At 41.1% G+C, this 26,319-nt stretch overlaps 2 protein-coding genes across 2 annotated transcripts in view; one reads left to right on the top strand and one right to left on the bottom strand.

Annotated features, from left to right (window-relative positions):
* The window catches only part of APBB1IP (amyloid beta precursor protein binding family B member 1 interacting protein), a 61,447-nt gene extending 56,870 nt beyond the window's left edge, over positions 1-4,577 (top strand). The window contains exon 14 of the mRNA XM_028749727.2: positions 1,584-4,577. Coding sequence (XP_028605560.2) covers positions 1,584-2,141 — 558 coding nt within the window. The 3' untranslated portion in view covers positions 2,142-4,577. The remainder of the gene's footprint in view (positions 1-1,583) is intronic.
* Positions 4,338-26,319, bottom strand: part of LOC114607032 (protein nucleotidyltransferase YdiU-like) — a 22,441-nt gene continuing 459 nt past the window's right edge. Inside the window, exons 2-20 of the mRNA XM_077916301.1 lie at positions 26,267-26,316; positions 25,445-25,563; positions 22,762-22,890; positions 22,364-22,428; positions 21,777-21,833; positions 19,859-19,957; positions 17,174-17,241; positions 16,134-16,221; positions 14,499-14,568; positions 13,651-13,723; positions 12,429-12,512; positions 11,811-11,940; positions 10,866-10,910; positions 10,680-10,761; positions 10,497-10,589; positions 8,541-8,620; positions 6,939-6,982; positions 4,780-4,859; positions 4,338-4,549 (exon numbers count right to left, since the gene is read on the bottom strand). Coding sequence (XP_077772427.1) covers positions 4,427-4,549; positions 4,780-4,859; positions 6,939-6,982; positions 8,541-8,620; positions 10,497-10,589; positions 10,680-10,761; positions 10,866-10,910; positions 11,811-11,940; positions 12,429-12,512; positions 13,651-13,723; positions 14,499-14,568; positions 16,134-16,221; positions 17,174-17,241; positions 19,859-19,957; positions 21,777-21,833; positions 22,364-22,428; positions 22,762-22,890; positions 25,445-25,563; positions 26,267-26,316 — 1,579 coding nt within the window. The 3' untranslated portion in view covers positions 4,338-4,426. The remainder of the gene's footprint in view (positions 4,550-4,779; positions 4,860-6,938; positions 6,983-8,540; positions 8,621-10,496; positions 10,590-10,679; positions 10,762-10,865; positions 10,911-11,810; positions 11,941-12,428; positions 12,513-13,650; positions 13,724-14,498; positions 14,569-16,133; positions 16,222-17,173; positions 17,242-19,858; positions 19,958-21,776; positions 21,834-22,363; positions 22,429-22,761; positions 22,891-25,444; positions 25,564-26,266; positions 26,317-26,319) is intronic.

Below are 26,319 nucleotides of genomic sequence, written 5' to 3'. Positions count from 1 at the left end.
AAAACACCGGCTCCCTATGCCAGTAAAGCGAGATGAGCGCCGCAACCCCAGAGTCATTCGCGACTGGACTTAATGGTCAGGAGTCCCTTTACCCTTTAAATAGGTTTGTACCTTAAATAACCTGCCTTGGTTACTTACTGAACTGAAACAGTTCGTTCCACTTATCCATTTTGTGTGCATATGCTCAATGTAAGGGAGACGTGAGGTTTTTTTGATCTACCTAGAAACCGTTCTATAGATGACTAGAAGCAGGAAGTGCTTAGAACTCAGTTAAAGGTTACCATGCAGACACAACTCTCTTAACAGCTACCAGCTGCCACCTGCAAATGAAAGGAGAGCACATTCCTTACACTGCCAACGGGATTCTATTCATCTTAAGAACATAGTCTAGCAGCCACATGGTGAAGGCAAGCTCACCTAATATTCTGCCAGGGCAAACATTTACCTAACGAACTGCTAGCCTAGACGACACTTTCATTTAACTTGTGTGACACATGCTTTGGAAAAGATCAAACATTTTATCTTTCTGTTCAGTTTGTGTACACTGTGCAGCTAGAGGTTAAGACATTCCAGTCATCTTTCATTATAAGAGAATGTGGAGGGAAAGTGGCTGTGATTGGTACAAAAGGGCAGGAAAATGTATAGAAGCCAGTTTGCTCCCAGTTCTTAGCAAAATGCATTCAAGGTTAAGCTCCAGTCACCAGCCTCCGGAGGAGATACAGTAGATATTAACTACTCTGTGTACAGGCCTTTTTAGTGCTCCTATTTCCCAATGGTTTCCCAAAAGCTAAAGATAATGCAGTAAGCACTGAGCTTAATTCAGCAAAGCAATATATCAGTTGTAAGGGCTAAAGTAGCTGTATTCGCACTATGTGAGCACTGCACTGTGTTTGCAAGCCAAGGAAATATAGCTGTGTGCAATGCCAGGTCAATGCAGGGCCAGAATGCAGGGCCAGCCCTACCATTTGGCAGAGTGGCCCAGCTGCCTCAGGTGGTGGTGATGATTCGTGGCAAAATGTTGAAAGGCAGGCTTGTCTGTGTCACACAGCCGCTGCTCCCATTGTGGACACTGTAAATGTTCAGGTAAGATTCAGCTGCCAATCTGCTTAGCTTCGGTTCTGCTTCAAATGTTTATACCATTGAAATGAAAATTGGCAACTGATTCCTAGTTCTGGAACACTTGAGGAAAGACTGGATTTTCTATCAGGCTGCCAGGGGGTTGTCCTTCTGTTTAGACTCCTTGTAGCTTCACATTCACAACAGATAGTACCTACGCTAAATCTTCCTACATCAAATGGGTATCAGGAAATGGTAATATAATTTGAGGCACTGAGATTGTAAGTAAACTTAAATGTCCATAGACAGGAGGGAGTCTTTCAGATTGTCTGGTTTTGCAAAAACCAATCCTTGTAGTTTTGGAAGGCATCTATTTTTACTGCTAAATGGACACAAATGGAAATCCCAGTGTTATATGTTCTCCCTGCTGCCTTGATACCAAGGAAGACATAATTCCTGCTGGACCTGCGGTCTTTCTTTTACTATTCACCTCTCAATTTTGAAAATTGCTTCCTTTGTTTTAAAAGGTTACGAAACCAGACAGCACCACTGACACCAGGCGAGCGCCACCATCTCCCATGCCACAACCGAAACACCTCCGTAAGCCTGGTGGGCTACACCCACCACCCCCTCCTCAAAGACGATCTTCTGCTTTTACTGGTTCGTTGAACCTGCCCCAAAATATGGAGAGAAGAAACACAATTGCCACATCAGATCCAGATGAATTTCCACCACCCCCTGAATCAATACTGCTTCCCACTGGGCTGGAGGACTTGCCGCCGCCACCGCCTGAATACTATGAAGATCCTCCTGATTTCATTCCAGCCCCACCACCGGCCTTTGCTGTGGGCGCTGGCACTCCAGAACTGCCGCCGCCACCTCCTGCAGTCTCTGCCCCCACGATGCCTCCGCCTATCAGAAAGAAACCTCCACCGCCTCCTAAAAGACAGGAACAAAGTACTGGGCAGGCAGGAGGGCCTAGGCAAAGTGGGCTTCCTCCAAGGGGAGATGCAGGTGAACAAGGAGGAGACTTAATGTCTGATTTAATGAAAGCACTGCAAAAGAAGAGGGGTGAGACATCATGAAACAAGCAGTTTAAATGAAGATTAGTGTGCGGTTTTAGTTGGATCAGGGAGAGGGTGGCCCAGATAAATTGTCTACAGCTCTTCCTGGTGGTCCAAAGGAATATGTGCTAGAGAAAGGCATCCCAACATATCCCGAAGCAATGCATTTCCCCCCTACAACTTGTTCCGAAATGGTGGCTTCCCATGTTCCTGGTTTGAGGCTGAAGAGCACAACTAGAAGCATGGGAAGTGTCCCAAGGGAGAGGCAGATTCCCAAGGAGATTTGGATCTAGCAAAAAAGAGGAAAGAACCTTATAGCAAATTAAAGGCTGACTAATATTAATCAATTGAAGGTTTAATAGGCTATTTAATTGGATTTTCCCTGGGCATGTGTTCATGTAGATTGCACAATCTGTTCTTACCCTGTAAATGTATGGCAAATGTATGGGCAGGCATGACCTGATTTGCAAAAATAAGGAGACTGAAAACAGCACTACAACAGTTGCAGTGACAGCTGTCTCAACAATTCCACCCACCAACCCCATACTTTTTAAAGAGCTAGTACTATTAGATACAGCGAGAACCAACCATTTGGGGTAACAGTGAACACTTCCACTTGAGGCTTTATTATTCACAGGTTGTCCTGACTATAATGTGCCACACCTGTTTCCTCAATTGTTTTGAAGTGAGAAATCCCAACTAAAATGCTGCTTTCAGCTGTCGTATCTGCAGGCTATGTCTCTGGTTATTTATCCAATATAACGCAAGGCCAAAGATACGCAAGTTTCAGTTCTTCTTCCCACAGCAACCAAGTTAGCAATTGTCTTTTAAGTGATGGCTAAAAATATTTGTCTCCTAAAGACTTTATGATGATCGGAATACGTTAAGGCATTTATGACTTCTTACACCTCTTTCATCATTTATGATTCACCTTAATCTTCCAAGTGTTCATTTTGACAGAGCTTGTTTTGACTGCCAGCTCCTGAATAAAATCCTCTTCAATGCCTCATAAAAGTGTCAAAGTTAATGAACAAGCAACACAGTTCGTTTTGACGCATGTAGCATACGCAAAACATTCTTTGGAATGGCAAGTGCTTTCCTTCTCTAAACATTCAGTTCAGGAGCACAACAGTTACGCCTAAAATTGGGAAACAGAAACGGACAGCATGGAGACTAAATCCTACCCTTGGAGAGTTGTCAGCGGCCAATCCTCAAATGGCTTACCAGCAGAACTAGCTTGCAAACCAAATATTTCAATGCAGCTGCAGAGACACTAGGAAGAACCTTGGCTATAAATGGTACTTAGATCAAAACCTGTTCTTGAAATGAGAAAAGTGCTGCTTGCTGCAGTTCAACTATTTGCCCATACTGCCCTATGCTTTGTCAACTTAACTCTGTGTGTTTCTCAGATGGGTTGAGATTTTGTTGTTCTAACAAAATTAGAATCCTGGTTTCTAGATCCATTTATCATGTGCCAAGGTTATTTATGGGACCCTCAAGAGGCAGACTCTGCTGCCTTGGAGACTACAGAATTTGGGGTGGTGCCTCTTGTACAAAGCTGAATCACGGACAGTCACAAACAATTCCTATGACTGTGGCACAGCAAGAGCAAAGAGAGTTGGTTACGAGGAAATTAAAATGGCAAGCAGGAGGGAAGAGGAGCAAGTGCTTAACTCTGCTTCCAATAATTCCAGATAAGAATGGATGGATTTGCCTGCTTCCTGTCTGTCAGTTCTGCATGAAATGATTCAGAATTATGTTCCACCTTGTTTCTGTATCAATCTATTGATTTTAACTGCATGAAAATTGGCGTGTTTGTATGCTTTTTACCCAGTAATACACATTTTTTTACAGTTTCGTACTATTTTTTTGAGCTGAGAACTGTAGTACAGATTTGGCAGCACATGGGGGGAGGACTGTACTAATCCATTTATTAGCCTGGGAAGGGTGTATCAGATCAATTCATTTAAAATGCAGACCAAATTAAATACTTGAGTTCAAGTGTGAGAAATGGAGACTGCAGGAATTGCAGGAGCCACTGATCTTCTGACCAGGAAATGCAGAAGGCAGCTAATTTTACATAGAAGTGGTTGGGCAACATTGTTCAGTAATCGGCCATACCAGGGGTATAGCCAAAACAGGATGATCTTGCAAGAGGAAGAGGAGAATTGAGCCACTGAATGACACAACAAGAATAGGAGCAGAGTGCATGATTGATTAAAATTCTAAATGTGTCCCTTTATTGTCGTTTGGTGTTACTTGAAGGCTATACCCCTTCATTTAATCTTGATCTCAGTTTCTTTTCATCAAGATGAACAACTGACTTTAATGTCTTTAGCCCAAGCGGGGGGGCGTTGTGCATAACCAGCTCTCTCAGCCATTGCCTGCATCTGAAAGGGGTGTTGCAAAACCTGCTGCAAGAGGTGGACCTGAAAGTAAAACAATATTATTATTATTTTTAAAAAGCATTACACAGACAAAACTACAGAACAAACCCTGGTATCCCAACTGTGCAATTCTATCATATACACTCTTCTACACAGGTTACAATTAAGCGGTTTTTTTCACTCAACAGTTTGTAGAGTTTATGCTTCTATTCCTTGATGACTGTATCTTTAGTCTCTTGAGCATAAAAAGTCAAAGCAAGTTAGCAAGATACCTCAGAAAAGTCATTCCTTTCTGCCTTTTGCGCAGCTGACTCGGCCATCCAGTTTCTGAGCACGTACCTAGGATTTATACCTGTAGCCAAAAATAAGAATCTATTTGCACATATAAAAAATCAGCAGGGACTTTTCTCTTGAGATTTATTATACTGACATCCACATCTTTTCTTAAGACCGATATGAGGAAGTAATTAAGGATCTGAAAGAAATGGACATTAAAACAGGAAGAAAAATTCATGCTTACAAATCCTTCACCACCCTGCTACTCAGAGTGCCTAGAATTAAGTGTGAAATTGCCTGTATTATCACAACACAACAACTTACAGCTGCACTAGTTCAAGAAAAGAGTGTTCCCAAGGTTTCCTGAATCTGAAATATTTAAAAGGGGACAATTTATGATAGGCTTCTTTCATCCTCAATCCTTATTTCTAGGTTATACAATTTTTATATAACTTTACTTTTCAAAAGTAGCACTGATTTCCCATTCTTAACTTAAGCTAAAGAATGCACCTTTTGTTTTCCCACCACTAGAAACTTGTCAAAGAAAGAGAAGTTCAAAGGTGGCCACTTTCAAATCCCTTTAAATTAAAACTTAACAAGTAAGGCACTCGAGAATGTTCACGGTGTATGTAACAAATGTTTGGGAGGAACATAATCACAACCAAAGATTTGTTACAGCTCCTGGATGGGGTGAGGGGCTCTGAAACAGCCTTATTTTTTTTCTCCAACTTGTCTCAAACTGGTTAGGTTTAGAAGTCAGACAGCATTTGAAAATGAAACCACCAAATCTATCCACCAGAACAATAAATGCTCATCTACGAAGAGGTTTACACTGAATTGTGGGATCAGTGGAGATTCTTGTAAACAGACCGAGACTTCAGTTATCAAGTGCGTGTCTGGTAATATTGCGACAGATGCCTACGCAAAGCCCAGAAGCCAGTCATGGGAGCAACCACCCTCTGTTGCAATTGTTCCCTATGATATGATGAATGCCTCTGATCTTGGAGGTATTCCAGGATCCTAGAGGTATCCTGAAGCTGATATGGAATGAAAAACCAATACAAGCCTGCAATCCTGGCAGATTAATGTCATTAATATACAAATTATATACCTGATGCTGCTTGTCCTGTTATTCTTCTGGGCCAGCAGGGCAGATGAATGAATTTTGGAGATGAAAGGCAAATCTGTTTCTTTTTATATCCGATATGGTAAGCAGCATTAAGAGGCACATATAGCTGTAGCATAATGATAGCTATATGAGGCTTTCCTTTTCAAAGCTATTTTCCCAAATGCTTCAGAGTGCTGCTCAAATAAATAAATAAATCAACCAACCCTTATGTTTACCACCTTAGCCCATGGGAAATAATTAGTGCAGAAAATCTGGAGTTATTCAGGCTTAGGAGCTCGAGTGACAAAGTTATAAGGAGTCATGTACCGAGTGAGATCACTGATCCATCCAGTCCAGTGTACCTGATCCAGGAGTGCTCTCTAAGATGTCAGGCAAAGCTCTGTAGTCTAGTCTTGATAGATTAGGTTTTATAACTAAATCACTAAGCCCAGAAAACCAAACTGGTGGTAGTATGGTTGTGAACACAGCAGGATGAAGATTGTGTGGGGAGTCTTTGGACCGCCATGTGTTGCTGGTCATCATCCCTGACTATTAGCTGTGCTTGCTGGGGCTCATGGGAGTTGTAGTCCAACAAAATCTGGAAGGCAAACGGTGCCTCACGCCTGATCTACACTGGTGTGCCACAGAGGCAGGTTTCTTGTAAAATCGCTCACTTTCCCCAAACTGGCAATTATTTCTGTCTCAAGAGAGCCTAGAGGAAGGGGCTACTGGTTTTCAAGTCCCACCCCAGCAGAGTTAGCTCTAGGGAAACAAGTATATGGTATATGTGACATGTTAGCACACTAGGTCCCAGCCTGATACCTACTGCAAACATGGCATATTCTACATGGGTGTAAAGTGGGTGGGAACTCAGGAATGGTGGGGGGCATGTTTGCTCTCAGGGAATGGAAATCACAGGAGTCTAAGCTGCTTGGAAACCCAATGTAATGTCACATCAGTTAAACAACTATTGAAAGAAATATCTGGGCTACAGGAAAGGCATGTGACTTAATTGTTGAGAAGAAAATAAATTATTGACTCACTCACTCGTCATTCTTTTGCTTCGCTTGGAATCAGAATCACCTGGATTCCTATATTGTACACACAAAACAGGGTCATGAAGATTAGTTTGTGCCTCTTGCTCTGGGCTGGTTCAAACATATTGATCTCAGGTGGATAAACCATGGTTTATTAAACTGAGAATAAGCATCAGGCCCATGCACTTCTCCTTTGTCTTTCCCCTTGTTCAGCAGCCTTAGTGCTTCCATTATTGTTTGTTTCAATCACATTCGGCATTACACCTGAACTGGAAAACCATGGCTAAAGCTTGACATATTAACTAGGATACTTGATAAGGCTCTGATCTTAATAAATCATGGTTTATTAAGATTGTTACATCTGAACCACAGCCTCCGTCCCATGTCTACAATTCTGCATTTAACTGATACACTACTTGCTATTTTTCCAAGACAACATTAATAAAGTTATTCACAAAAATGTGTCATTAATAAAGTATGGGAAAAATGAACTATGCAGGTTTCACAACAGTTTATATTCTTCATGACCAGAAACTGATGATCACGGAATATGCCCAATGCTTTTTTTCTTAAAAAATATTTAGGGGTACTCTCATTTTGGCTCAAGAAACCCACCATTTTATAGTTCAAATCGGAAAAAATAAATACAGTAAATGGACAAAAGTACAAAGATTCACAAAATGTTTAGGGGTATGGGTACCCCTGTGTACCCCCAGAAAAAAGCACTGAATATGCCTATGGAATCTACTGGTTTAAATATTCAGTCAATTTCATACAGAAGTCTCAAAGTAATACATAAAACACTTAATACACAATGCACAGACTTGAACATGCACTGCCCACTGAAAGGCAACTCCAAAAATATGTATCAATTGTTGGGAAGGAAAATGCTCAAATTTGTAAATCTGGGCGGTTGGGGAGGGGAGAATCATGAGGGATGCTTTTCTTACAGATCCTTTTATATGGATTTGATGACTGGCATGGATAGACCAAAGGGTATTATCAGCAAAACCCTAAGTTGCCTTATAGACAGTCAGGCCATTGGTCAGTCTAGCACAGTACACTGACAATGCTACAAAACTACCATGATTTCAGACAGGAGTTATTGCAAGCCCAACCAAGAACTTCAAGAACACAGTGGGACAAGGGGAAGATTGGCCCCACTGGTATTATTTCTTTGCACTTCCCCACCTCCCATCCTAGCTCTTCAACATTCTCATATTACTACTAAGTTTGCTTAATTGAATTTCTTCTGCTTGCATTAATTGGGTTAGAATTTGTGTGTGTTTTTACCAGGGTTGGGAGAAATCAAAGGATCAACCCATCAATAATGAGTATGATCATCTGATATAAAGATATCTGATGCATATATTTTTCAGTTTTACACATTCACTTAAAATAAATCAAAACTGCATTATTTTCACAGAGGAGAAACACATTTTAGGATTATTTTTTCTTCAATGCTAATATCTAGCCATTATAGAAAGATGAGTGCTGAGTTAGCGGCACAACTGTTCTGATCCTGATAAGGTATCTGGAAGGGGGAAAGGGGGGATCCAGTGAAATTTGAAATTCCCTCCACCTGTAAGTGTCCAGAATTGCATTTCTTTACCTTTTTAACCTCAAGAGGTACAAAACAACCCAGCTGGAAAAAAGCTTGTGTTTAGCCACATCTTGCAGAGCCCAAAATTCCTACATGGAAACAATTGATCACACACTATTACTTAACATCAATAATAATACACACATCACTTCCCAATATATGGATAATATGCAGCAGTTTGGGTGGCATATAGCAGTGATATACTCTCCACAAATATTTCTGGTAATCTACAACAGCACTGCACCAAGCTAAGGTAAAATCTGTTCCTTAAGCCAGGAACTGTGGTTTCTCTGTGTTTTATAAGCTATGGGAATCATTTTACTAGGCAAAAATCACACAGTAGCAAAAAATAGTTCCCCAGAATAAGTAATTTAAATATTTTGGAAACCTGCCTATAAATCAAATGAAGGGATACAAGAAGACATCCCAATTGTTTTGGGGGTACTGTATATGAATGTCAAACATGCTGGTTTGGGAGGAAGCAAAACCTCTTGCAAGGAAGATGGATTGATTTATGATTCTTGCAATATCTGTGCTGGATTTCGGCCATTGATCCTCTCTGGAAATAAGAACTATCTGCAAGGGAACATAACTTGCCACTGGCAAATTCTTTCCACAAAAAAACAGAATAAGCTATGTTTATTTTTCTCTCAATATATAAAAAATCCTTGTTTGGGAACAGGTCATCTTTTAACCATGCAGGATATTACATCTGGCATCACAAAGCTTATCATCTGGGAGTGATCCTCAGGGCTAGTATTTTTATTGTATCCAGTGCTCCATCTTTCACACTACCAATGATAGTGACTTCCCTCAATTGCTCAAACAGAACATGTAGACAAAATATTCTTTATGCTTCTGGTGAACATGTCAGGCCATGTGTTGAAGTGAGGTTTAGGCACATTCCCAGGTTGCAGAGACTTATATGAACCTCTACACTCTGTTGAGCCACAGAAACTCGTGCTGGGACAATATGTGCCCCAGCAGCCCACAGTTCAAGCTCCTCAACACTGAGGGATTACTCTGTTCTTGCTAATGGTGAGACTGTGCATTCCTTTGTAGAGTCCATCTAACACGGAGGTGAATGTACAAATAGCTTTGCACTGGGCAAGTAGAATCAAGACAAGGTGAAGGCTCAATACCTTGTGGGACCAATCTATTCTAAACCTATTAATAGAAACAGACTACCAAAATACGGGATCAAGGTGAGATAACAAAAATAAGTTCTCAAACCCTTCAAAATCTTCATAATAGCTGTCATTGCAAATGATGGTCCTGTTGGCAATTTGCAGTATGGTAGCGCTGCAGAGAGCTTGCTGGGGAGACCATGCATTAAAAAGGGACTCAAAAATAACTTAAACAAGGTTTTAATAACAAAAACAAAAACTCCTTATACACTAAATACATCAACAACAAACATGACCCAACCACCAACCCATCCCCCAGGGTAATGGGAGAGCTAGGTGCTGCTCCTTATATACTACACCCAATTGCTGACACAGCTTAATCAATGCAACTCAGCAGCACCTCCTATGTTTCACAGCTGTAAAGCTGGGTCTCGTTATTTTGCTCTGGCCCTTGCTCTGGCCCCTTAAAGACATACACATCGGGTGGAACAATGATGAACCTTTACATTTAAAGAAACCATTCAACATCCCCCACCATTTGGCTTACCTATCAGATTCCTGCATGATGCGCTGCCATGGAAACAGAGACTGAAAAATGTCCACAGTGGAACATGCAGCTGTTTTACTAAGCTCAGCTATCCCTTTTCTTCCCAAAACAAACAAGCAGGCCCCAGTATCCAACCAGTCATTTTCACCCGGTCCTGCACATAATTTCAGTTTCAGTCTCCAACCAATCCTACTTTCACAATTGAATCTTAAAAGAATAATGAGCATTTTCTCTTAATGTCATTATGATGTATTCAAGTTTAAGGACCGTTTCACATGTATCCTCAAATACCTTAGGAATGCTGGTGCTCTTCAGCTGGTCTTCTGAAATCTCACTGAGCTCCCGAAAAGTCATTGTAAAATCCGCTTTTGTATCTTCCATGAGCTAATAAACATTAAAAGACTTCTGTCAGTTTCAGCTTTAGTTCTTCTGTCAAAGGGCAACTCAAATATTTAACCAAGGAAAGAAACTCACTTTTAGAAGGAATGCAATCAAATAGTTATCGTCCTGATTGTCGCCTAGGAGACCTAATTTTGCTTTGAATAGTTCTGTGAAGCTGCAAGTTAAGGAAATAAATGCATTAATATTACAAAACTAGAGACTCTTTGAAAATTAAGATGCTGACATCTTTTTAAAAGATGGGTTCCAACAATTACATACCGTTTATAATACTGTTCTGGGTATTCCTCAAGTATCTGAGAAGCCCTATTAAGAGAAAATGTGAAATGTTGCAGCAAAATAATTAGATTTGTATAAAACTCACAGATTATAATTCTGTTTTGTCATTCTTTTAAAGAAATCAGATATTGTTATTCTGAAGGGAAACACATTACTTTGCAACTGAATTGCGCTTTTTTGTCTTTGCATATTTTCCAGACAATACATGAGATAGATTTCACATTTAATTTGTTGTTGCCACTATTATATAATGAGTGAAGCTGTTACATTGCAAGATCGAGCACATGTAAGTCAGTAAATGTAAGACCTGGTGCTGCTTTTCTACATTAGTTTGAATCATATCACTTATGGGACTGCATGAGTATGTCTTGTTACTTGAAATTAAAAATCAATTTTTAAAAAGTGGATAGGGGGGTATTAACATGTTGACTGCTTATCACACCAGGTAGTGACATCTCATTATAATGAGGCCGCTTGGGCTTTTCTTCTTAGAAAAACCACATAACGTATAACAATACTAGTGATCTAAAGACCTCTTTTCCTTTTGGCTCTCAAACCCACAGCCAACAACCTTTAGCATGAAAACTGCCTCCTGGATTTGCCTGGCTTTCTGATGTTTTTGTTTTGTCTTCCCAGATTGGCTGACAGCAGCAATTCTGGGGCCCAGTTTATGAAAAAAAACTCTGTGATTATGTAGAGACCGTTTACCACCCATCATAAAGGCCATCTTTTATTTTCCTTTATTTTTTTATATATATTTTTTGCAAGCCTAGCATGGTCTAAATAATAATAATAATAACTTGGTTTAAAAAACAAACTCCCCACTTCCCAAAAGCCCTCCTTTTTTGTTTAGCACATATGGTCATTAAAGAATGTCTCATCTCACAAGCTCTTTTAAGCATGAAGACACTTTTAAGGATTACTTACAGCTGCTTTTGTCTGGGAGCCAATAAAGGGTTTAGAGCCTGTAACAGCTTGTTCAGATTAAACAGTCCGACATTTGCCTGGTTTCCTATTTTATACCGTCTTTCATCATCAGATGTGTTTGGGACGAAATCTGAAACAAAGTAGTATTCAGAATAAACAACCAACCTTAACATATTTGAGTAAACTCATATTTTGTGTTGATGCCAACTAACAAAAAGTCCTGTAGGCACTAAAATATTTTGCATAGAAGTCTCTAAACACCAGGATATTAGTTTACACTGGATTAGCCAAGGTCTGATATTTGCCAAAGGAAAGGATACATTGTCAGCATACAAGCTTAAAGATGGAAATGAGTTATTTTCTTATTTCAAATGCAGAAAAACAAAACAGAGATCCTTCACAACAGCAGTTCTTACTCCCATCTCCTTGACCTTTCTCCTCCAGTTCTTCCAATCCTATTAAATCCTTTTACTGCTCAAATTCGTATAAAGTCCAGAAATTAAAGAAACAATGCATTATAAGTGAATGCATACAGATCTGGTCAAATTCTGTAATTTTTAAATTATTTACTGCTTTATATCCCCAAAATAATACTGCATTCACTTAGGCTATACATACCTGGGTCATAAGACTCCATAAAACCAAATGGACCATAATCTATAGTTATGGCTAACAGGCTGAAATTATCTGTATTGCACACACCTAAAAATTAAACAACATTTATTTATTTCAGGTATGCTTTTCCTCCATATTGGAAAATAAGGCAGCTTACAACACAATATGCAATACAAAATAATAATAAAACAAAAAACAAAAACTATCTATCTATCTATCTATCTATCACTACACACACACAAAAGAAAAGCATGAATCCATAATAAAAACAGTCTCGAAACTGACCAACATTGCCATCTAAACAGCATGATGTCATATCCCAGAAAATGCTGATTTCATATAAATGAAATGTGTGTTACCATCTGAAAGATTTCTCCAGGAATTACAGTCTAGAAACCAGGTTCATTCCTCCATTCCATAGTTAAGAAGTAGTTTACTATTACAGTTAAACTGCCCAGCGTGGATGGGGCAACCCAGTCAAATGCAGGGGCATATAAAAAATAAATTATTCTTATTACATAGTTCTACATGGAATGAGCAGTATGTTTTTTGCAAACATTGTACTTGAGGTACAATCCCATTTTCCAATAGATATTTTTTCCCAACCTTACTAGAAAAGGACAATGTTGTATTTTCCTTAACTGTAAACAGCTTAAAGTTAGGGCCCCACTGAAATCTATGTGAAAAGATAAGTCAATATGAACTTAAATCCCACTAATTTCAATGGACCCCAACCTACAACTAGTTTATGTTGGATCCAGTCCAACATGTTTTTCTTAATTTAGTTTTATTCCATGCAAATCTGGTTTATTCACATAATTAGTCAACCATTTTGACCCCCTCCCAATGCGTGTCCCAAAATGGCTAAAAACAACTAATGTGTGTACACACACACACACACACACACACACACTTCAGGAATGAGGCGCCAGCCAGGCACCAGGTTGTAAGAAAGGGCTATGACTGTGCATGCAAAAGATCTCAGGTTCAATCCCTGGCTTCTCCAGATAAGGGTAGGAGAGACCTTTGTTGAAGTCCTGGAGAGCAACTGCTAGTCAGTGCAGACTGAACTGGACCAATGATCCGACTCATTATAAAGAGGCTCACTATGTAGGTTTGGGGGGGTTGGGAAAGACTACACCCTGTTTGTATTTTTTAACAAAATCTAAATATTTCATGCCCTTCACTCACAAAGCAACAACACAGTACCAAAAACATATCTCACCATGAGCAAAGCCTACCGACATCCACAAGGCAATCAGACCTGCAGTCTCAGACACTACTCTAGAGAAGAAGGCCTGAAATCAAACACAATTTTACCATGAAAGTTGCTTTAAGAAAATTGTGCAGGGCCCAAGATAGGGAAACATACAAATATATTTTTCAAGAGTGGTTTAGACACAATGTGGAGCTGTGTTGCCCTTCAGTTCTGCAGTCCCAGGAAAACTAAGAGCAGGGTTTTTGCTTTTCATGGGGGAAGAAGGAGCTGAGACCGGGGGGTCATTTACACTTCCACGTGTCCCATAATTTCTAGGCTCAGGTCCAATAGGTTTTCCTTTTGTCCTGCAGCTTTCCTTGAAAAGACCTGCTGTTTACCACAGAATTGGAACAATTGTCAGCCAGGTTTCCTGTCTCTAGAAATCACAGGACAAATTGGGGTAGGGTAGCAGGAACAGGACAAAGAGAATGTGGATGAGCCCTGAGAAAACAGTGTCCAAGATGAAAATAAACAATCTCCGCGCCCCCCCCCCCAGTGCTACTTCCACATTCTTCAAAGGGCTAACTGGGGTTTGTAATAAAAATAAATAAACAAGATGAAACTGATCATGCTTTTCCCACATCATGTCTGGTGTGGCCCATAAACTGTAAATCTCCTGGATAGAGATGATGTCACTTTTGCATTCTTTATATGTTATTGCTAAATACATATTAAACAGAGATAATAGACAGCATACACTAAGTTCTAATGCCTTTTTAATTTGAAGGCAAGTTTGGATTTGTCAATAAATCATAGATTACATATTCTTCTTTTGTTGTTGCCGTTGCTGTGTTCACAGAAGCAAAAAGACTTACCAGATATCTGTTTGAATCATTCATGTCTATTGATGGAAAGTGCTCATCTATGATATGGTCTAACAGCATCCTAAATTACAAATGAAGAGTTTCTTCCATCAAAGACAATTTCGAAACAACACTAAAGGAATTACTCTGTTTAAGATTATATCTGATGCTTGGAAATATTCCTTTAGGTGCCTACGCCTACCTATAAAAGTTAAATTGGGTTGTAGGAAATACAGTGGTACCTCGGGTTACATACACTTCAGGTTACAGACTCCGCTAACCCAGAAATATTACCTCGGGTTAAGAACTTTGCTTCAGGATGAGAACAGAAATCGTGCTCCGGCGGCACAGCGGCAGCGGGAGGCCCCATTAGCTAAAGTGGTGCTCCAGGTTAAGAACAGTTTCAGGTTAAGAACGGACCTCCGGAACGAATTGAGTACTTAACCCGAGGTACCACTGTATACACTCTTTAATAAGAAGCATTTTTTCTATAGCCAGATTGCAAGTCCATACTAAGTTTTTAGCCACATGTGGTTCCCTCAAGTGAGATTTTATATCTTATTGGGATGGAACAAGCAGTGTGGTTTTGGAGACTTTTGAGAGTTAACACCCAGGTGGCTGCTAGCACTACATTTTATACTATTGAACTATCAACTAAATGTTTTGCATTACCCCACTCCTTGTACAAGACTGGCACCTGAAAATCTGATGCTGGCTCTTGGAAATTTTCTAGCCTTCTATGTTTGAATCCATGCAACAATCCATATCCAGTTGAACAAATTGTTTTGGGTCAGGATCCAAGCGCTCAATCTGTTCCACTTGGCTATGGGTGTTCTGGACTTGGATGTTTTTGAACATCCAGAATGACAAAAGACTTTTGAAACTGAGAGGAGCTGTAAAACACAACTGAAATGGGACTGAGTTGGAGGAGGGAGGGGGACACCTGTGCTATTAAAAAAAAATAAACCCAATGGATGAATGCGAGCCCTTTAGTATCTCATTAAAAAAGCCCAATAATATCAGTAACTTCACAGGCCATACAAGAATTTGCAGTAGCTGTAAATGCTTATTTCAACACTGACTCATGGAAAACATAGTATCAAGTATATGCAATGGCCTCTATACAGGGAAAAATATTTGCCATACACATTTTTTACAGTAACTCTGTATTGTGAAAGGCATTCCACAATTTAAAATGGAATTGCATGTTACCAGTGCCCATAAATTAGTACTTTGGAGGGCTGCAAATCTATCCAACGCCTGCTTGCCTAAAAACAGGATGCAGGTACACCTGTGTGTGTGCCAAAGAACTGGTATCTAAAACTCTGAAGTTCTTTTCAACATTTATATTGGTCAGGATCCAAAGAGGCCTGTGTGTGAGTGCTAAGCATTTCCATGCGCTGCCCCATGCAAGTGTGCGTGTATTCTAATATTCCCATATGGTGGCAGCCCCCTATACATCATAGAATGCCTCTCTACAGAGTCCCCTAATCTTCTCGGCCAGATTTTCAGGAGATGCACAAGCCTATGTTAAGAAGGGGAAGGCTGAAAGGTCCCTGTGCATATGTAGCCTTTTAGAACCCCACTATTTTATTAACTTATCCAGAAGTAAAAACTGATCCAATAAATAAATACTTTCATTCTAACCTTAACAAATCCAGTTCTCCAGAATGAGCTAAAATTTCTAATGATCCTATTCGAAACCATGATTTGGCAACACGCAGAACTATAGCACCTGAAATACAAGTATATGCATGTCAATAAATAAAAATGCACTCTGTTCCAGAGCCCTAGATGTGCTTCCATTTGCATTCAGAACTTCTGTGCTTGTAGGTTTGCCCACTCACGTCAATGGATGGAGCCTGTACATGCTGTCTCTTTTAACTTTTGATTAATCACAGGTTAGCAATACATCTGAACTCTATACTGTGGTTCATCTTAACTATGGCTTTGCCAAGTGATGACTTTCAAAGATGACAAATATAAGAGAACAGTAGCATACAGAGAAGAAGCCAGCAAACAAAACAGTCTAAAACAGACAAGAATTTTGGATCGTGGCTTGGCCGAGATCTGTTGGAACTGTTTTAAAAGGGATTTATAAGAAACTGGACATAGAAACTGGATGAATACTAATTTGCATTATTAGAAAATTACTGTGAGAGTCCTCTTGTGCTGTCTGAGTGGTTAAAATCTTAGCGCTTTGCTTGGGAGGGAAATCTAGGTAAAGTGCCATCTTGCTGAAGGGGGAAAAAAGACTGGATTTTAAATCCAGCTGTGATTATTCTGGAGTGCATATGTTGAATATTTAGAATAAATGCTTTTATAGATAACTGTTAGGGAGGCAGGAGTTCCTTTTTCTTTTTAGCTTATAACAAGATTTCTTTATTGTGAATTAAGGAGGGTACACACAGGAACAAGACAGTTGGAGGTGGGAAGTGCCTGCAAAAAAAGGCAGGGTGGGAAGGATCTCTCAGGGGGGGGAGACCCAGGTGAGAGGTGGGGGAATCTGCCTTGCTATGTGCAGATAAATGATATGACTTGTACAACATAAATGTGATAAAGGGTCTTCTTGGTTCTTCTTTCTTCATTCTTTTTCTTTTCCTATATAACTGTGTTTTGTATTTTCTTATAAATGAGTTTGATACAATGACAGTATTCCAAATAGTAATCTGAAATGCAGGAGTTACCTCTTTCTTTCTTAACATTCCCGTTGTAGAACCGATCCCTCCACACGTCGTCGTCACTCACAACTAAACTGTGCAAAAAGAGAAAATGAGCCGTTAGCATGAAACACCTTAAAGTTGCTTGGCATAAGAAGCAGTTTTAAACTGAGTCAGACCACTGGTCAATCTAGCTAGCATTGCCTACACTGACTGGGAGCAGCTCTTCAGGGTTTCAAACAGGGAACATTCCCAGCCCTGCCTGGAGGTGCCAGTGACTGAATCCGTGACCATCTGCATGCAAGGCAGATGCCCTATCAGTTTTCATTTCTTCATACAAGCCTTCACACAGGAGAGACAGGATGGTGGAAATGTGGTGGCAAAAAGAACTCTGTACTTCTGTGACTATGCAGAAAGCACTTCAACGTTGTTATTTTTTGCTTATCAAGCTGTTATGGATGTCTTCAATCCAGGCCATTCAAATAAAAGTTGTTTGGCAACATATGGCAGAAGGAGAAGGAGCAAACCAAAGGGAGATGCTACTACCTGCATTTGTGATTATTACTGCCTGTAGTGAAGCTAGGAAATTCTCGTAGACAAAACTTTGGTCAAGTAAGAAGCAAAGTATTATGGGAAGACCAAAGGCCAAAGGATTTATGGGGAATGCGTTCTTGTTGCTTTAAGTGGAGACTTGCTGTCTGTGGGAGTGAGAATCCTTATGGTGGGCATCTGCAGGAAGGAACCTCCCCAAGTTGATTAGTGGTACTTTAGCATCTGGTATCTAAAATGCTGTATGGGTGTGAATGAGCCATCAACACTAATCACCCCCAGGAATGTGTATCTGCTGAGTCTCTGAGACATTTAGGAAGGGACTCTTTGATCCAAGGTCCTGAGAACTAACAAGCTCAGCTGTCACAAGCTATGTTATTAGCCAACTAGCTGATTAGCCAACAACTGATTGGTTCAAAATTGGGAAAGGAGTACGCAAGGCTGTATATTGTCTCCCTGCTTATTTAACTTACCGTATTTTTCGTTCTATAGGATGCACTTTTCCCCCTCCAACAATTAAGGGGAAATGTGTGTGCGTCCTATGGAGCGAATGCAGGCTCCTTGGCTTCAGGGATAGCCGCCTGAAGCCTTCGGAGTGCAGCGCGAGTTCCCGCTGCGTTCCAGAGGCTTCAGGTTCCTTTCCCTGAAGCCAGGAGAGTCTGGTCTTTGAGGCTGGCGGTGGGGGAAAGCAGCGCTTCCCCCCACCGCCAGCCCCACAAGCTCAGGGGGCAGCGCACAGCCTTTGCGCTGCTTCCTGACCTGGTTATGAGGCTGGCAGTTTGCTTGCCTAAGGCCTCCAAGTGAAGCTATAAGGAAGATGGGACTTCAAGTTCTGGAGCTTTCAAAACCAGTTCTCTGGCCGTAGAAGCACACTGGTAGATGCACCGGTTCATACGTCTCGTAAGTTTTGGGGGAAACATATTCCTTGCTCCCAGCTCCCGACATTTGCAGTGCTTAAGCATCCTATGATCGGTCTGCAGCACACCATGAATATTCATCACCCAACACCATGTGCGCTGCTTCACTCCACTGACTTCCTGTACTCTGTTCCACATAAGAATGTTTTCCCTTCTAGCATCACTCTGTGAATGGAGCTTCCTGTTGGCAACACAGGAACACAGAGCTAATAGAGTGGGCCCATCTCCAGGGTGCTCTTGGATAAATTACATGCTCTTTCCCACACTTCTGCCAAGACTCAGCAAGAACGTTGTCAATTAACCGTAAGAGCTGAGATATGACGGCTTCCTATTGCCAGCAATCTAGCGATCAGCTGGGGTCATTTGAGTTAAATATTTATGAAAAGAAGTCTGGAAAGCTTTCTGGAGTTCTGCCCTCCTCCCCCACACGGCCTTACCAGGACACCGAGAGCTTCAAAAACAGCAGGCTAAGCACCAAGGCCAAGCAATCTCCTGAACTCAGCGGACTTGGTACACCAAGTTCACGCTGGCTATGAATCAAACAGCCTGTCACAGCGTCATCCAAGGAGGGTTGTAACATTGCTACGAGCTTTCATGCTCATCCAGACAGCCTCATGGGTTTTGCATCAGTCACTGAGTTTGCAAGACCTTCTGCCGAAGCAATTAAGCAGGCTTTCCAATAGGTCATTTGTAAAGGGTCTCTTCTACAAGCAAAAAGTTGTTTCCTGATTGATGCTGGAGAGAGAATTCTGCATGTTCTCAGCAAGCCAAAAACCTGCACAGGCAATCAGAAAGGGCCTTCATAACCACATACTGAATGCCCCCCGAATGTCAGCAACTCACTTAACAATTCGGCAACAATAGCAAGGCATCTCACATGGTTATAAGTGCAATATTAGATGGCGTTGCAGTGAAGTAGCGTGGAGCTGCTGTTTGCGAACTCTTCTTAACTTTGTGAAAAGTGTAAAAGCTAAACGAAACGATGGTCACAAAATGGCAGTAAATGAATAAGTTGCGCTCCATCAGAAATTACACCACAGACTGTACCTGGCAGGTGAGCACAACACTCATACAAACAAAATCTACTTCATATTTACAAAGATTGAGCAGAAGGCAGATTGGATTTCTCGGGCACAAGCCAAAAAGCCCACAAGACACAGTACATGAGTGGTCTCCTCCTGATGTAAGTGGAATCAAGTAAGCATCAGATCAGATTCTAAAGAAAGTACAAACATGGATACAGTACCTAGCTGCTCTGCTTGTAGGAATTCCAAGATAATGCATGGCCTCACTTCCTAAGAATTCTCGAACAGAAGAGTGGAGCACAGCTCTGCCGTCCCCATTCCTGTGGAGAGGAAAACTAGGAATATAAACACTACCCTTTCCTTTTGAATTAGGAAAAGAAAAAAAGTAAATGCTTGAGTGGGCAAGGAATTCTGATATAGGGATGATGGAGGAACTTCATCTTGGCAACTACCAGCTATCTACAGACGACACATTTCTCCTAATGCTGCAATGGATTTCATGAAAGTTTAAACACATCGAAACACATATTTAAAAATAATATTTATTTATTAGATTTATTACCTGTCCTTCACTGCAAGGTCCCAGGGTGGATCACAACAATAAAGTATACAATTATAAAACAAATAAAACTATTACAACCACCAAACAAGAAATGTGTATTAAGAAAACGAAAGCACATGCTATCTATTAAGCAGTTTAAAACAAGGTTGTGGGTACGAGTCCTGTGTTGGGCAGGAGATTCCTGCATTGCAGGGGGTTGGACTAGATGACCCTCGTGGTTCCTTCCTACTCCATGATTCTATGTAATTCTATATAGAAAGCCAGTTAAAAACGGGGCTAAAGATCTCCTCTTAAGTAGGAAAAATAGGAAATACATGTTTATAAATGGATTTTGAGAGAACCTTTTTAAAAAAGTTTGTAGATTAATGTGAAATTCTGGAAAAGGGAAAACTTGCAAAGATGGCATCAATTTACCTATCCTTAGTTACATGTAATGTTTGGCACCGTAGGCCCTGAGCGAATCTGAGCGATGCTCAGGAAATGCAGGCCGGTAAAATCAAACAGCTGAAAGTCCAATTCACCCCAAAATTACCCTGCTTTGAACAATTTAGAAGACAGCATGTGGCACAAAACAGAACAGGGAGCTTGCAGAGAAGGAAGCATGGTAGTTATTTTCATAAGCTAGGTTTCATAAGCTAACGTGAGAAGAGGAAAGAATCAAGGACAATCGCTTTGGGACTAAATAGGCCACAACTTTATTGATTACGGATGTAAGTAGGTCTTGGCATAGGCATTGGGTGTGCACCTGAAATCAGCGAACGCTTTGGCACCACTGTGGCCCACGCTGGGCTGCAACCGCCACTTACTGCTAAGCGGTCTTTATCATTTGAACTATCTTCCAGCTCCTGGTGTTTTAATTTTGCCATGCTAGGCTAAACTTGTTTCAGCAAAAAAACATTTGGAAACCTCTTCCCAGGCATAGGCATCATATAAAGCAGGAATTTAAAAGCGGCATGTGAGTCCTTATTTCTACCAGAGAATAGCAGTTTCAGCTCTTAAAAAGATAGCAAGTGTGCAACTAACATCACCCTAAGAAACATGTTCAAATGAAATCAGATGTTACATTACACCCTCCCCTGGCCCTACCCCACTTACATATCTAGACTATAAAGAACCCACATACCTCCACAAATCCTCCAAAATCCTCAGGACTCCTATAGTTCTCTGCTCAGCATTAATGTGATTTCCCCTAATTCCCGGGCAATGCAAGACAGTAAGAGCTCCCCAAAACTGGTATGATGTTACCTCCCGGTAGTTGACATTAAAAGGTATGCTGCCTTCTAGCTATCATGGTTAATGCTGACTAATTGACCTAGGCCCCATTAATTTATCTGGTCCTTCTTAAATAAATAAACAGGTTATGGCAGTGATCGTCAAAACATGACAAAATTCTTTTGCTCCTGATGACTTGAACAAAGGGGTGCTACGTGCTACAATTTCATGCAGACAGATAATCTTGTGCTTTGAGGTTGGGATGGTTTTTTAAGCTGGCCATTGAAATGAAAGGTTTCAAACAGAAACAAGACCAAGAGCTATCAGGGGTGAATACAGAATAAGACACAAAACACATGACAAACCTAGAGTATGGAGTCTTTCCTGAACCTTTCAGCTGCAGTTCCCAACTGTCACCAAACCTGCAAAAAACCATTGGCATTAGTAATATTGAGAACTGATACAGTGCAGTAGGTAAGGATGTGAGCCCGGAAGTCCCAGATTTAAATCTTCCCTTAGCCATGAACACTATAAAACAGGGGCTGGGTAGGGCTGCCATACACCCTGATTTTCCAGGACATGTCTTGGAATTCGCCTCAACAAAGCTCAACGAATTTGGTTTCCCTAAAAAAAAAAAAAATTCACCTGCCAATCACCTGCCATCACTTGGATGGATGGTGATGTCAGCTGATGAGGGTGGGTGTTAAGTGCGTGTCTGTGAGAAATCAGTACCCAATTCATTTGGAGCCAGGGATTTGACAGCCACAAAACCTGCTCCTTAGCTTTAAATCAGAACAAACAGCAAACCACAGCATTTGTGCCTGGTCAGTAAGTTATTCCAGCCCAAGTATTTTAATTATCAGCAGTAATAGTTCTTAATGTACTTTCTGAAAGATCAGTGCCAGCCATATATCATTTAGAGACCAACTATTCAAAAAGAAGAATGCAGTACCTGTTTGTATAAACACCAATCAAATGGGCTCTTCCGTCACCCAGCTGACCTGCCCAGCTACCAAACTAACAAGGAAAGAAGAAATTAAAAAATCCCAGTCACTATTCGGTATTATTTACAGCAGATTTATAACTGGAAAATCATTCCTAAATCTTCTGGTGATGGTGAGATTCAACATGTTAGAAAAACAAGTCCTGCAATTTCCTACAAGCATGCTTCAGAGACATAGCAACAGATTGGAGCGGTGTTAGCCAAGTTATACTTTGTTCTGTTCTATCTTGACAGAGAAGTATGGCAATAATAGGAATCAGAGATGGAATTCCTGAAATATTTGCAGACTGTAAGTCAAGGCAGAGGAGCTAAAGCTCAGGTAAGATAGAGCAAGTATTATTATTGACCTGATGGCCACCATATCTGTGGGCCAGAGGCAGAGATCCCAAGGCAATTTTTGCACCAGTGACAAGCTGTATAAAGTCCTCCGAGTCTGAGATGGACATATCCAGGTCCAAAATATCTTCCAAGACTTCCTGGATGGAGAATGACAACACAGAAATCACTTAGAATACAAAAGACATTCCTTATAGTTGGAAATGCCACTTAATTAGTGATTTTTTATATCTATATCTATATCTATCTCCCCGGTTGCTACTCCTCCCTCCTCTCATAACACACATTCTATTTATCAAGAACACAGTGAGCTGAATCCATCTATTGCTTAGGCCAAGGCTAGCAACAGTTGGGCACTGTATTTAGTCACTGCAATAGGTTTGCAATTATGTGAGAAACTGGAGCACCTCCAGTGCTAAAGTTCAGTGTCCTCAGCTTCACTCATAGGATTACTGTGTGGGCTTAATGGGATGAGAATTGTAAAGCACGGCATTTCCGTGTGCTGCTCTGGTTCGCCAGAAGCAGCTTAGTCATGCTGGCCACTTGACCCGGAAGCTGTACGCCGGCTCCCTCGGCCAATAAAGCGAGATGAGCCCCGCAACCCCAGAGTCGGTCACGACTGGACCTAATGGTCAGGGGTCCCTTTACCTTATAATACACAAAAAGTGATGCACCCAGACTCAAATGGAAATTCATGTCACATTTTCAGCACAACAGTTGCCAAAGAGCCATGTGGCATCTCCTCTCTGTACTCCACCAGCAGTGTAGTCTTTTTCTTTTCCTCTTAGTTGTAATTATAGTAAAAAAAGAAAAGCATCCTTTCTGTCAACAGCTTGTGGAATGTGTAAATCCGGCCCCATAAAAATTAAGGAGATTGGGAGCGCACTCACTGGGCTCACACACACCCCTCTTCCCCTCTAATACACACCTTTCCTCCTTCCCTTTTATTTTGAAAACAATGTTGATTAGAATCACACCTTTTCAAAAATCAGAGTTTACACATCTTTTTTTCACCTGTGGTTGCAAAGTGGTTTGGTGCTAACTGTGATGAAAACTCCAATGCAGGTGTAGTGCTAAACAGCAAAGAAGAGAGATGCAGTGCTTGTATGACAAGCAGGTCCAACAGGTTGATTGCAATCTACCGGTCGAAAAAGAAAATAAAAATATGTAAAAATAATTTTTCCTCCCTCAAAAAAAAGCTCAACCACTCTGGGAAAGGTTACCAGATTTTTGTCAAAGAATCCGGGCACACTTTTTGTTTTTGTTTTTAAAGAGAGAAAAAAAGTTATTTAAAAAAAATCATGTAAAACTACATGAAGAAGTAATATCTTCGCTTCTGTGGTATCCTCTGTTGCACGGCCTTCCTCTGGGCTCCAGCATGCTCTCTTGGAGCGCTAGCCACCATGGAGTAGGCTCTGTCGGACCTGGGCTCGGCCATGTGCCCTTGTCCTCCTGGTGCTCTCCTACCTCTCTTCCTCAGTGGCGGCAGCAGCAGCAGCATGGCAAGGTCGGGGCTCCCCTCTTTTTTCTCCTTCCTCTTTCTCTTCCTTCTCCTCTCCTCTCCTCCTTCTCCCTGTGTCAGCTCCGGGGGTTTTCCTGGCCCCAGAGTGCCGCTGGGCAGGTGGCTGGGTGCTCTCACTCCCAGCTCGTTTTGGGTCAAGGGGGGTGGGGTGGTCAGCGATTCCCCCAGCTGACGCGCCGGGCATCCCTGGTTCCTCCTTGGCAGTGGCGACAGCAGTGGCAATCTCAGCAGCCCGGAGCCAGCCTGGTAGCGCAGTTGGCTCCGGCTGGCTTCAGGAGCTACTTGCTGCTGTGGCGCCTGCCATTTTGCCTCGCTGGAAGTCCCCATATGATGTGTCTTGTGCCGTTGAACCAATCACGCAATATTCATTCCCTACTAATAAATCTACAACACTTAAAATATAAATCTGGGGACATTAAATGAAATCAGGGGACATTCCAGGGATTTTGTCCAGGGACTGATTTGTAAATCCGGGGACTGTCCCTGGAAAATGGGGACATCTGGTAGCCATAACTTTGGGTCTTCCTCCCCCCAAAAAGCTCAACAACTTTGGTCAATCCAATGGGTAGATCACTGCCAGTTTTTTTATAGTGGGAGTAGGTTGCAGTCTCTTGGGAGTTGGACATGCCTCTTGCATGAGAAGGGAAGGAGGCAGGAATAACACATGAACCCCGGAGGTGTTTCTGAGCTGGCGTACATGCAGTACAAATCTTTCGTGTGTCATTGGAGCTTTAGACTTGAGTAAACTCAATAAATTACTCAGTTTGAAGCCTTGGGGCATTGATCTTAAGTGAAAAGGGAGGTGAGAAAGAACAAAAAAGGGTGGTGTTTGATCTCTTCTGTAAGATAAAGAATAATTACTTCCACACCTACGTCCTATGCACTGAGTTCCACCAGTGTGCTATGCACTGAGTTCCACCAGCGAGGAGGTGGGGGAATTTTAAGGGATCGCCGCAAATGTTCTAGAAAGTTTTCTGGCAAGGAGTTGAATGGCGAATATAGAAGTTCAATACACCCAATGCAAAGTGGAGCGCAATATAATTCTATTCAATATGCTATGCTGCTTAAATTTTGTGTACTCAATAGACTCCTAATATTTTCTAAAAGTTGCAAATCAGCAACCTTGCATCACACAGTTAGAGGAATTCCAAATAAATAAAATGAAGCCTAACCTTTGAGACAGCTACAAGCAGAACTCTGGATTTAAATGGTGTAGGGTAGACAAATGAAAAAATGACGTCTCGCACTTCACGAACATAATTCTCTTGAATATGATCAATGGGAAGTGTGGCTAAAAGGAACAAGCAAAATGTTTTCACATACCATTCCTGAGGACTAGCTGTATTAGTCATTTGACTAAAAACAACAGATTCCTGTTTGTGAACTGAATCTAATGATGTGGAGTTTGACAATGAAAACCAACAGTGTTTTAGCTACGGAATTACTGCTACTCGAAATATATATTAAGAAGTAGTGCTATTGATTCAAACCCAGGGAAAGTGACTCACACTTAAATGCAGCAGTGGCTGCAAACTCATTTGCCACTAACAAGTCATCACTAACAGCCATCTGCTAAGTAGAACACCTGGCAGCATCCTTCCCCAAAGCTTGCATTTGCCCCGTTCTTTAGAAAAAGTAAGAAAACAAAGTGTTTCTTATCTCCTTTGTACTCAGCAAATTAAAGAAGATCCTCTCTCCAGTTGCTGGAAGATTCGGGAGGTTGGCTGAGACCACAATAAATGACAGACTATGCCCACCTGAGCTTTTGGGAGCCGTATATAAATCCCATTTGAATCAACAGGTCCCGAAAATAATTTTTTTCTTGTTCCGGTGAAACTTAAGCACAGCTAATTCTCTCTGGTGTTCAGCTATTATGTAATCAGGCAAAATGTTCATCCAGATAAGGTGACCTTTACAAGTAATTCTGCCCAGTTTTTCTTTTTAATATGCTGTATGCAAAATATTATATTAGTATGCCACTAGTTGAAAAGTACCTGTGAATTTTTCTGTGGAAAGTCTCCAGCCACCAAAATGAGATACTTTTCTT

This window comes from Podarcis muralis, chromosome 12 (genome assembly GCF_964188315.1).
Source record: "Podarcis muralis chromosome 12, rPodMur119.hap1.1, whole genome shotgun sequence".
Classification (NCBI taxonomy): domain Eukaryota; kingdom Metazoa; phylum Chordata; class Lepidosauria; order Squamata; family Lacertidae; genus Podarcis; species Podarcis muralis.
The sequence above is the reverse complement of the archived record's forward strand: the minus strand, read 5'-3'. Positions and strand labels throughout refer to the sequence as shown.